The 12,285-nt window shown below is 49.9% G+C and overlaps 1 protein-coding gene across 1 annotated transcript in view; it reads right to left on the reverse strand.

Annotated features, from left to right (window-relative positions):
* Positions 1 to 3,039: 3,039 nt before the first annotated feature.
* Positions 3,040 to 12,285, reverse strand: part of PLXDC1 (plexin domain containing 1) — a 62,999-nt gene continuing 53,753 nt past the window's right edge. The window contains exons 12-14 of the mRNA XM_069543311.1: positions 8,692 to 8,727; positions 5,714 to 5,874; positions 3,040 to 4,364 (exon numbers count right to left, since the gene is read on the reverse strand). Of these exons, the coding sequence (XP_069399412.1) occupies positions 4,245 to 4,364; positions 5,714 to 5,874; positions 8,692 to 8,727 (317 nt within the window). The 3' untranslated portion in view covers positions 3,040 to 4,244. The remainder of the gene's footprint in view (positions 4,365 to 5,713; positions 5,875 to 8,691; positions 8,728 to 12,285) is intronic.

Here is a 12,285-nt window from a genome sequence, read left to right on the forward strand (position 1 = left end):
TTCCAGGCTGTTTCTCTTTGAGGTGGGACAGGAGTTTGGGAAGAACACGACTGCTTGGCAGATTGCTGGAGGCTCTTCCCCTGCTCCTTAGGGTAGGTCCTCAGAGAAGGCCGTCAGCAGGACTAAGGGCCGTGTGATGACTTGCAGAATGTCATTCAAAGTCTTTTGCACTTAATTTTGCACATGGCAGAAGTTATAAAGAATGTTGCCTTTTATTATTAACACTGGGAATCTGTGCAAAGAATTCTCACGCTGAATATGTGAATAGATTGCATTTAAAACAGGTAGGCTTCCCAGGTAGAGCCAGTGATAATGAATCCATTTGCCAGTGCAGGAGACGCAGGAGATATGGGTTCAATCCCTGGGCTGGGAAGATATCCTAGAGGGGGAAATGGTAACCCACTCCAGTAATCTTGCCTGGGAAATCTCACGGACAGAGGAGCCTGGCGAGTTGCAGTCCATGGGGTCCCAAAGAGTCGGACATGACTGAGCACACGCGCGCACACGCGCAGGCACACACACACACACATGCACACACACACGGTGCCTTCATATCCCAAATCCTTTGAATTGTGCTGTAAGCTCAGGTGTCTTTTTCTTTCGAGGCGGGGTACCTGGGGGAGGGGAGAATGGAAGATGGTGAGAGACAGAGAGGCTGATTTGATTTGTGACTCTACCTGATGTGGGGAGTCTGGATATGGCTTCTGATCAGTGCTTTGTGCAAATCTGCTCCAGCACCCAGAGAAGACAGTCTTAGCTCTGTCCACAATGAGATAAGTGAACAGCTCAAGTGAATACTCTGCTTTTCACATAGTGTGGTTGACTGACAGCTTTTCCCACTGTCTTAACACATCAAGCTACAGGCTGAGCACAGCTATAAGCTTCATCCAATGTTTTTAGCAGTTTTACATATATGTTTATGTGTGTTTGTATAAATGTATATACATACACAGAGGCTCCATTACACAGTAGAGTCCTGGCAAAACACACAAATTTAAAAAATTGCTTCCATAGGCCCATCGAGAACCTCTAATAGTGACAAAAGGACATTTTCAACCTCAGGCTCCAGGCTGAGACCTGAAGACATGAAGAGGCAGTCTCCAGAGTCAAGGGCCTGCTGGGGTGAGTGGGTGGTGACAACCTGATTAAGGCAGGAGGGAGATGGTGTGTTAATCCAGCTTGGAAACCCCATCTGCTCCACCTGGGCCATTCCTGGGTACTAGAATTGCTGGCTGGGCTTATATGCATTCATGTTCTAGAATCAGAAACCCCCAAGGACCTTATTGGACAAATCCACAAATGTAAGGGCAGCTGATTACAGGGGAATTAAGTTGTGCTCACACCCTGATCCAGGGATTCCCCCCTCATACTTGGCCTCTGCATTTTTCTTCTCTTTTTCTTTTGTGGCTTGGGAGATTTTAGTTTCCTGACCGGCCACCTCAGTGGAAGCAGAGTCCTAACCTCTGGACTGCTAGCAGATTTCCTTCTCATTTTCTTGTTGGCTCTCTTAAGAGTTCTGATGTAAAACAGAGCCTCCCAGAGAGCTTCTGATTTCTGGGTACCACATGGATAGCTGTTTCACGGGATTCAAGCTTTCTGTCAGTGATGAGCTTTCATGGACCCGTTCAACCCCTCTCCAGCGGGCTCACTGTGAGGATGCCCAAAGGCACCACATAGGGAAGGATCTGCTGAGCACCTGCTCTCCTGGGTGATTTTGTTTGCCTGTGGGTCAGAGAGGACTGGAAGTCTGCAAGCTATCTGTGGGTTGATGGTGCACAAAAGTACTCCTTTGCTGGTTGACCATGAAACCGCTATGTCTCGTTTTGGTCATTCACTCTGCAGCTACCCGGTGAACCCCCTCTAAACCTTGGAGTTAAACTCTCGGGTCTGAGAGATGCTTGATCTCGTGAGAGAGCCTAAGGACAGGTGAGAACCAGCATTAATTCTGTGAGCTACTGGCTGTTTCTTGGGAGCGCTTTGTTTTGACTTGAGGCACTCTGCATGGCCAGGGACCTCTCTGAATGACACAGCTTTAGTTCTTTTTTGCTGTTAACAAACCAGGCTACTTTCTGACAAACAGCTCTGCTGCCCTCACCACTGTCATCCCAGGGGCCAGCGAGGCTTGCTCCGACTGGCCCGAGGTATCTCGTGCTTTCTCTCTCCACCTGCAGTGTTTCTAGTAGAGGCCTCAGCACATCACTGCCCATTTTTTCATCCTCAGTCTTCTTTCCCTTCAGGAATCAGCCTGATCGGAAGAGCCCCCGTTAGGAAGAAGCGTGCTGGAGTTTGGGAGTGGGACCTGTGATGCTGTGCGCTGCATCTTGTCACAGCGGGAACTTCCTCACTGGCTGTTTTAGACACATAAAGGTCATAGATTCTCTGCTTGTCAGCCAAGGGCAAAAATCACCCTCCTGCCAGCCAGCAGTGCTGGAATCCCTGAGTATTTCAGTGCCTGGCTACGATTCTCTCATTAGGAGGGCTCTGTTTCATACCTTCAGAAGCTTGAAAAGAACTCTATTCTCTTTGTTGCATTATCCTTTTACTTTCTCAAATTTGGATACAGTTTCTCAAAATCATAGCTCTTCCTTGCCTGGCTTATGAAGGATACCTATGGAAAGCAGAGGTCCAGCATGTTTCCCACTCCAATGGTTATTAGCATTCTCACCAAGGATAAACCATGGAGCATCTGCAAGACCATCAGTCCAGTGTTCGTATGTGCCCGGTTACTTGCAGACCCCCTACCCCCCTTCAGGAGGCTTTGTATATAAACTTCTTTCTTTGGTAGCATGCTGGTGATATGCATAAAAGGACATGACTAAGGAGAGTGGAGGGCTTCCCAGGTGGCTCAGCGGTAAAGAATCTGCCTCCCAATGCAGGACACATGAATTTGCTCCCTGGGTTGGGAAGATCCCCTGGAGAAGGAAATGGCAACCCACTCTAGTAATCTTGCCTAGGAAATTCCATGGACACAGGAGCCTGGCAGGCTGCAGTCCATGGGGTCACAGTCTGACACAGCTTAGTGACTAAACAACAACAAAGGACGGTGGAGACGATGATTTACTGTTTATTTGCTGCTGATATTTTTTACTTTGAATGAGGGTGAACTATAGGTTTTCATTTGAAATGCTCTTCAGAAGCAACACCAACTCATCTCTAGGGCAGAACTCACTTAAAACCAGATTAGGTTTGGGAGCCTAAACTCTCTGCCCCAAGAATTTCTGGCAGATATAAAGTCCTTCCTTCCCGCGTCAGCTTCCTCTGTCCCAGTTGTTCTAGAGGTTTTGCTTTTCAACAGAATCCAACTGAAGTTCCCTGTTGGGTATGTTTCAAGAAGCTTCTCCCCACCTTATTTCTCTTTAATGGCTATAAAATTCCAGCTCAGAGGAGGCAAAAGTATTGATCATGCAGGCCCTGCCTTTGGAGGTACTGACTGGCACTGATGGAAGACCAGGCCAGTGAAGACAGTGGACACCCAAGCGTGCCACTGGAATGAGGAGCCCACCTGGTGGATGTGGCCACGCACAGCACGGCTCACCTGGTGGGCTGGGCTGCCAATGGATAAAGCCCGTGACATGGGCCACACACATGTTCAATGCAGAAACTAACTGGTTCTCAGCAGACAGGGCAAGTTGGGGGAGCGAAGCCTAAAAATGCAATCTGCCCGCAAGTTCTCTCTCCTCTCCTTTGGCTTTCTTCAGATGCCAGCATGCCAATCAGTGTTTTGCCGAAAGCGCTGGGAGCAGCCGTACTTGTGTGTAACAGATGGTGAGAACTCCTTCTCCAGACTTCTAGACCACAGAAGCTGGGGCAAAATACGCTGAATCCATAGCCATGAGGACCCGCTCTTGAATCTATGGACCCTGGAATGCGGTGGCCACCATCAAGAGCTGGGTTCTCTTTGTCGTACACGGGGGCATTAGGCGATGGGGGCAGGGCATCTGTCCATCTCCAGGTGGGAAGGGACCTCTGAGGCAGCTCCAGAGTAGACCATTGAGAGACTCAGAATGGGAGACCCCTGGCACTGGTGATTGCTACTGGTTATTGTGGCTTTTCTGCCCCTGCTTCAATATCTGGGGTATGATGGCCAAACTGTAGTGCAGGCACCGCAGACCACGGGCTCGTTTTCCCAGCCAGAGTGTGTTCAGAGGAGGCCAAGAAAAGTCATTTCTCTGCTTTGCTTTGACTCATGTGTTTTGAGGTCCCCGGGTCTTCCTTTGTACCCTTCCAAGGGAGACCTGGCGCTCTCAGCACTGCTCCGCCTCCACGAAGCCCTCCTTCTCGTGCCCTGAGGGCTCAACCTCTGTGTAGGTGGAGTGGCTGGGGTGGTTGCGGAACTTCATGGCCGGCCAGTGGTGAGGTCTCCGCTGTAGGGGCACAGACGCAGAGTGAGTGGGCGCGATCCCACCCACTGGGGACCCTCCCCTCTTTCTCCCCTTCACCCAGGGGGAGAGCTCTGAGCACTTTTCAAGGGCTCTTAGGGGCTCCTGTGTGTGAGCCAGGTGAAGTGTAGACCCCCTTCCCAGAAGGCTTCCGGCTGTGATCCTTGGCGCGCTGGGAAACCCGCTGGGAGCCTCAGGGGTTGGGAGGGAGGTCATCTGATGCTTTGCCATGTGGACTGCAGGACACAAGGTGAAAAACTCAGCAATACACAGAGTGGAGCCCTAAGACTTCAGAAAGTGAGGGAATGGGTAAGAGACGGAATGATCTGGGAGGTTCTGGAAATGCCAAGATAACCCTCTAGACAGGACAGGTCCTGCATCAGAGGTGGGGAACTGAAGAAAACGCAGATTCCCAGGTCTCAGACCTTCCTGTCTGCATCCCTGTGGCTGGGGATCTGCAGGTTCCCCAGATGAAACCAGGTAGGTCTTAGCCTTGGCAGGTCTTAGTGTTAACCTACTAATGACTGGTTAGAATTTGTAAGAAACAGGTGGCATTGAACCAGAGGGGAGGGAACCACCCAGGCCTCTGGATGATGAGGTCAAGGGGCATGTGACCCACGTGGAGGGTTGTGGACCTAGAGGCCACCCTGCTGTGGGATTCAGAGAGCTGGTCAGTCACCACGGGTGGGTGGTGGGCAGGGGCTCCTGAGCTCTGCGGCTCACAGTGAAGGAGCCCAGGCCTTGCTTCCCACGCTGCACGTCAGGCTGGCTCTTCTGAATTTCTGAGACGTTCTGAGACGTTGAGGATACTGCAGTATCCTCAATGAAAGCTCCCAGACAGAGCGACTCTTATGATTACTATGGCCTGTCAAATCTAATAGAAAAACGCACACAGCAGGCCAAAAGGCAAGACCTCAGTTTCATTATGGCTTTGGATAAGCCCCAGGCCTTGGAATTTGGGTGTGAGAAACCACAAATCATTGGGGATGGTCACATAACCACTCAAGGGCATGTGAGCCATCTGTGGTTTTCTCTCCTTCCTCTGGGGATGGTCACTGTTCTGATTCCACAAATGGTGGAGGCAAAGCAGAGGCCATTCGACAGGACAAGCAGGCCAGAGGAGTCTTGAGGGGCCAAGCCCTGGGGATTAGGGACTCAGAGAGCGCCTGCTAGTGGGAGATAAGCCCGGATGGAATTGATGAAGCCCCTCAAGTGGAAACAGGAGCCTGGTGTGAGGTGGGTGAGGGATGAAATAAGGAGAGATAGGGACTGAATGGCTGGGGAATGCTGACACAGATGGGGATGGCAGAGGGGTGGCCCCACCCCGCACGGACCTCGATGAAGAAGAGGGCAGCATTGGAGGTGGGGTGGCCATTGATGTAGATCCCAGCCAGGATGATGGAAGCCACCAGGAGGACGGCCAGCACAATGCCCACGATGGTGCCCAGGTGCAGAGGGGACCCCGTCGTCTTGGGGGCCAGGTTGTTCTGAAGGCCTGCGAAGAGACCATTAGGTCAGGGGATCGAGGAAGGGGGCACTGTGGAGTCCTGGGTTCTGACAAAGTCCTAGAGATGAAAGCTGACAGAACCTTCAGGTCTACTTATCAAATACATGAAAGGGTGGATCGGGTGGAACTATAATGAGGGTGACATTAACTTTGTTCTTAGCACAATTTAGGTGGTTTCCCAAAATCACTTAAAAGTTGCCCAAATGTCTCCTAGGGATCATAAAAGCTCTCTCTAATACCCATCCCATATAGGTCCTTTTAAGGAATTCACAAAGGGCATGTGATGGTTAAGAGATCTGATGGTTGTGGGGTCTGGAGTCTGGCTGTCTGGTTTCAAATACAGACTCTGCTACTTACTAGCTGTGTAATCTTGGGCATCTTATTTAACTTCTGTGTGTCTCGGTCATCATTTCTATAGAACAGGATAATAATGATAACTACCTGATAGGATTACAGTGAGGATTAAAATGAAATAATTCATGTTAACTGCTAAGGAGCACAGCCAGTCTCTGGGACAACTTCAATAAGTGTAGCTATTATGAGAGCAAAATGACCACATTTTTACCCGTCACTGTCCACTACCAGATTGTGACCTCCTGGAGGGCAGAGACAGTGTCTTATTCATCTCAGTGTCCTCAACTCTTACAAAAAATGGCAGACCCATCAGAGGAACTCAATAAAAGAAATGAACTAGGTCCTCTAAGGGCTAATAAGCCAGCAAACACTCTCTGAGAACATTGCAAGCGTTTGAAATACAGCCCAAGGAGAAGGCTGAATATTTTCCATAGACTATGGAGCTGGAAGCACATCCAGCCCAACCCTTTCTCGTACAGCTGAAGGAATGGAAATACAGAGAGGTAAAGGGATTCATCCAAGGACACAGTTAGTGCCAGTCACTAAGAAGCCTCAGTTCAGTTCAGTTCATTCACTCAGTCATGTCCGACTCTTTGAGACCCCATGGACTACAGCGCACCAGGCTGTCTATCACCAGCTCCTGGAGCTTGCTCAAACTCATGTTCATCGAGTTGGTGATGCTAAGAAGCCTAGTTCGCTAATATTACCTGCGGTGGCTTTTTGCTGCTTCTCCTTATATCCTAAAAGGATGTGGGCTAATGACATAGAGAAGACAGAGGATCATGCGAGCAACAGAAGTACTGAAGTCTGTTTTACTTCGCTGGTGGGTGTGATGGGAATCAACAAGGGGTGGGGATTTTTAATAAAATGTTGCATACGTCCAAAGTCATTGTGTTCCCCATCCCCTTTTCTCTTCAAGAGGAAAAAGCTTAGGAGAGAAACTACGCTGGGGCACTGCCAGGGTATCTGCCAAGAACTGGAGGAGTGGAGAGGACACACCCCAAGCTGGCCTCTCCTGACCAGGCCATCAGCCCACAGCCTTCAGTGACCCTGATGATCTGAGGGCAGGGCTTGGGATGACGAGCACATGGTGTGGAATAAGGGGAACGAACGTGGCTCAGAGCCCCCTGCCTCCCCTCAGCCCAATGGACACAGATGCACTCTCACACCTGGTGCCCACAGATGACCAATGGCTCCATCTCTGGTGGGAGAAACCATCAAACTGTGCTGTGTTAACAGTCCCTCCTCTCCTGCTGGAGCCAGGTTAACAGTCTCCCAGCCCCTAGAGCTGGAAGGCTCTTCCATCTCCCCTTTGTGGTAGTTGCAGCAAGGGCTTAAGCTGGCTCTGAGCAAAGGCCAGGGGAGATGGCCGCCCTCGCCTCCACATCACCAGACTCCACATCACCAGAGAGGAAATTATTCCCCCAGGCAGTCCTGGTAGCAGGGACCCTACGTTCTTAAGCTGTGTAAAATTGTGGTGGACAACTTTTGTGTCCTCTCTGCCAACCCACATTGGGAATCAAAGGCAACTTTGTTAGGGCAAACACTGATCAAAGCTGCCTGCCCTGGCCAGACCCCATAGTGCCCACTTGGATGAGTTATCTTAAACTCATGGTTCCGGTAAGGAACGTGGAACTAACAAGCTACCACCAACTGGCAGAATTCGGGAAAAGTCAAAAGGAGAGAGGAGACTCCAGTTCATGCACCCTACCAACCTCCCAGAATCCTGGCTGGCACCCATCTTGGCTGATGCACATTACACCAGGAAGGACCCTGAGGCAGAATGACTGGCCAGCAACAACCCAGAAACTAACACCATCACCATAAAACCAGAGACTGCAAAGCACATGGCAGAGCAATCCTCCTGAGTTCCCTTACCCTGCTGCCCTTCCCCTGGGCTCCCCTTCCCAGTAAAATCTCTTGCTTTGTCAGCCCATGTGTCTCCACGGACAATTCATTTCAGAGTGTTAGACAAGAGCTCACTCTCGGGCCCTGGAAGGGGTCCCCCTTCCTGCAACAACTTTAACGAGACAATCTACTCTCCACCCATCATTGGTTGGGAGGCCCCTTGGGGACAGAGGCCAGGGCCACAGGTCCATGGCCATGCCTGCCCTAGCTCAGCCTCTCCTCTGCTTCTCACTCCTTTCAGGGCAGTGAATACTCAAGAGCACTGTGGTCAGAAGAACTGCAGGAGGTTCCCGCCTGCGATGAGAAATGTCTAGACGTAGATTTGCTTTTTCAGCCTAGGAAGTGTGTGCCCGGAAGCCCCCGCCCACGTCCTGCACCTTCCCACCGAGCAGGAGGTTGGAGAAGCCCAGGCTGCTGCTGTTTCCCCCTCCCCCACTCAGGGAGTAAAAGCAAAGAGGCCAGGTGAAGGCTGTACCACCCTCTTGGGGGGTGAGTCCAAGAGGAAGCACAGTGATGAAGAGGGGCAGGTGTCTCTGTACTCACCGTCTCCTCCTGCGTAGGGGTTCACCTTGGTGTCGTCTTCAAACGGAAAGGAGAGAAGGTGCAAGGTTAGCAGAATCACAATGGCCTTTGTCCCGTTGGATTGGATTGGATGAGACTTTAGGGAGGTTCAGTTCAGCCCTTCATTCTGAAGGCTAGGAAACTGAAGCCCAGAGAGGGGAGGTGGCTTGCTCAAAGTCACACAGCAGTCTAAAGGTCAAAGGCCACAGACAAGCCAACTTTCCCCAGTATTCATTCGTTCAACAAATACTTACTGAGTGTCTGCTGGGAGGTGAGCCCAGGGAGTAAGTACTGTGATAGATGTGATCTCTGCCCTCAGGGAAGTCATGGGGTGGGGGTGGGGGGTGGCGAATGGAGGGACGATGAAAATTGTCCACACAAAGGCAGTCAAAAAGGCAGGATGAGACGTGGGGCTGAGACACAGTCCCAAATAGACAGTGGGGCAAAGGCTGGAGTCAGCAAGAACTTGGCCAGTAGAGGCATAAAGAGCAGTTCAGTGCAGCTGGAGGGCAGACAGGCTGTGAGCAGGGGGTGATGAGAGTGAGTGAGGCTGGGGGTGGGGGTGGACAGCGGCCTGGAAAGCCAAATTCAGGGCCTTTCACAGTATCCTAAGGGGCAGCAGGAAGGGGAGGAAGGATTTGAGGTGGGTGTGTGTGAGTCACAAGATCAAATCTGCTTGAAGACCCCCAGGGTACAATGTGGGAGACAGATTTCCAGGCCAGCACACTCCCTCTACACCTCAAGGAGTATACCCTGCAGCCTCCTAAATAAGTTCCAATGGTTGACCCTTCCTGTGGTTCTTCCCCACAGATTCCTGTGGGGAAAGGACAGCAAAAATTTCCACGTCAGGAGAATGTTCTAGATGACTAGAGATTACTGCTTCAAGCATCAAACATTAAACGAATGGAACCTTGCACAATGTAGGACCTGCAACCTGCTCTGCGTCCCTTCTCCCCCTCCACTGTTCTCCTCATTCAAAGCGGAGCTCCCACTGACTCCCCTTTGATCACAGATGTTCAAGACCCTTGGCAGTTTGTCCCAGTCTTCTCTTCTGTCACTCGGGCCAACTCAATAGCACTTGTTACAGTGGGTGTAACAAGTTACACAAGGCTCTCCAGACCTCGGGGTCTTCTCAGATCTCTGAGTCGCTGCGTATTCTGTTCCTCCTATAGGACATGCCCTTCCTCCCCTTCACCACTCCTCTTTCAAAAGTCCCGCTCCTGAAATGCCTCTTGCAGGGCTGAGGCTAGGGTGACACAAGTGAAACAGGGTCTGATTCTGTCTTTTTAAAAATGTTTTGATATTTTGTTTACCGTGATTCTTGGCATTACTTTTGATTTTTGCAAATATTGCATGAAAAGATTATTTCTCTTAATTATTGCTTTTGTGTGTGCATGTGTGTGTGTGTGTGTGTGTGTGTGTATGTCTCCTTAACTTTTATATCTGCATTGAGTGTGTCACTTATTTCAGCCTAGTCCTGGTCCCAGCCCTGTCACTTCCCAGAGGATAGATGGGTGTGTCCTCCCCCGTGTCCCATGCCATTTGATCGGTTTCTGGAGCATCTTGGGTCCCCTTGTTTGTAGAGACTATGAGCCTCTCAGCAACCAACCGTTTTACGCTCCCAGTACCTGAATATAGCACCTGGTTCTGCTATGCATTTCCAATAAATCTTCAAATATCAAAAAATCACACTAGACAGTAGAAGAACAAACCATAAGAAAATTTAAAAATAGTACCCCATAGAGGAAAGGGGCTTCCCTGGTGGCTCAGATGGTAAAGAATCTGCCTGCAAAGGAGACCCTGGTTCGATCCCTGGGTTGGGAAGATCCCCTGGAAAAGGGAATGGCAACCCACTCCTCTTTCCTCCAGTATTCTTGCCTGGGAAATCCCATGGACAGACGAGCCTGGCAGGCTACAGCTTATGGGGTCACAAAGAGCTGGACACGACTAAGCAACTAACACTTTCACTTCACTTTCACAGGGAAAATGGGGAATAGAATGGAGGAAGAAAATGAGAAACTAAGCTTCTTTGGATATAGTTGCTTTTGTAGATTTGACTTTGGAATCATTTAATTGTTTATCATGTATTGTCATCGTTGTTGAGTTGCCAAGTCATGTCCGACTCTTTGTGACCCCACGGACTGCAGCACATCAGGCCTCCCTGTCCCTTACTATCTCCTGGAGGTTGCCCAAGTTCAAGTCCATTGAATCAGCGAGGCTATTCAGTGATGCTATTTCATCCTCTGCTGCTCTCTTCCCCTTTTGCCTTCGATCTTTCCCAGCATCAAGGTCTTTTCCAATGAGTTGACTGTTCACATCAGGTAAGTTAAATTCAGAAAGTTAAGAATCTGCCTGATAATGCAGCAGATATGGGTTTGATCTATGGTCTGGGAAGATCCCCCTGGCTGTGGAGCAACTGTGAACCACAACTAATGAGCCTGCACTCCAGAGCCCAGGAGCCACAGCTACTCAGCCCGTGTGCTGCAACTTAACGAAGCCCACCTCCTGGAATCAGTGCTCTGCAGCAGGAGAAGCCGTCACAACGAGAAGCGGCAGCTAGAGAAAAGCCTGCGCAGCAACGAAGGCCCAGCAGGGTCAAAAATAAATGAACAAAATTATAGAAACACCCTAAAAATTCAAAGTAAAACAAAACAGAGAATTGTTGACTTATAATAGAAAGGTACGTTTTCTTCAGGAATTGCAATACACAAGGTATTTATATATGCCTCTGAATCTGTTTTTTTTACTACAAGTTAAAAATGATGAATTGATTACTCGAAATTGACCAAAGTAATCCTAAACATGATTGGATGAATTAACTTGATTTTTTGAATCAACTTGTTTTGAATCTAGACCATTGGAAATACATTGTAGCCCAAGCCACATGTAGTCTTGATAGACAAAGACACCTGCAGCCAGTCCCTCCCACAAGATGACTAAAGGTGACCATGCTGTGCCCACAGCAGCTTCTCTTCCCCTCACTGAGGGCTGGGTCCCAGATGCTGCCTTGCTAGGGGTCCATGGAATGCACACTCATTCCCTAATTAACAGACTGTGGTCCAGGCCCATGAAAACCCACAGAGTGAAGAAATGTGTGTGATGTCTACTGAATAAGTGGTCATTTTCCTGTGGTTAGCAGTCACTTCTTGCTGCTACCAACATGTTCTGTTCAGCTGCTCATCAGATGAGTCCTTAGACTGCACAGATATTCCGGGTCAGTGCCTGTCTATCCTTAACGATAAAATGCATAGATTTTGTGGCAGCTGCTCGCCACTCTGAGGTCATTCTGGTTCATTTAAGTGAGCAGCATTTAAGCAAGTAAGTAGCTTAAAATCCAGCTCCCACACTTTCTGCTTCCCTGGCCCTTTCTGCTTTTCTGGCTGGCTGGGGAGAGGAGGGGTCCACGACCCTTCAGCAGCTGCTCCCACTAACTGCTCTGCTCTCCACCCCTGCCCTGACCAGGTGGGTCCCCCTGGCTGAAGTGCTCTATCCCCTTCGTTCACAGCACCTTCCTGGACCCTGAGCACGTCATCTCCCTGTGTAGGCTGTAATAACACAGGCAGGGGGTGACCCAAA

The sequence above is a fragment of the Ovis canadensis genome, chromosome 11 (assembly GCF_042477335.2).
Source record: "Ovis canadensis isolate MfBH-ARS-UI-01 breed Bighorn chromosome 11, ARS-UI_OviCan_v2, whole genome shotgun sequence".
NCBI classification, from domain to species: domain Eukaryota; kingdom Metazoa; phylum Chordata; class Mammalia; order Artiodactyla; family Bovidae; genus Ovis; species Ovis canadensis.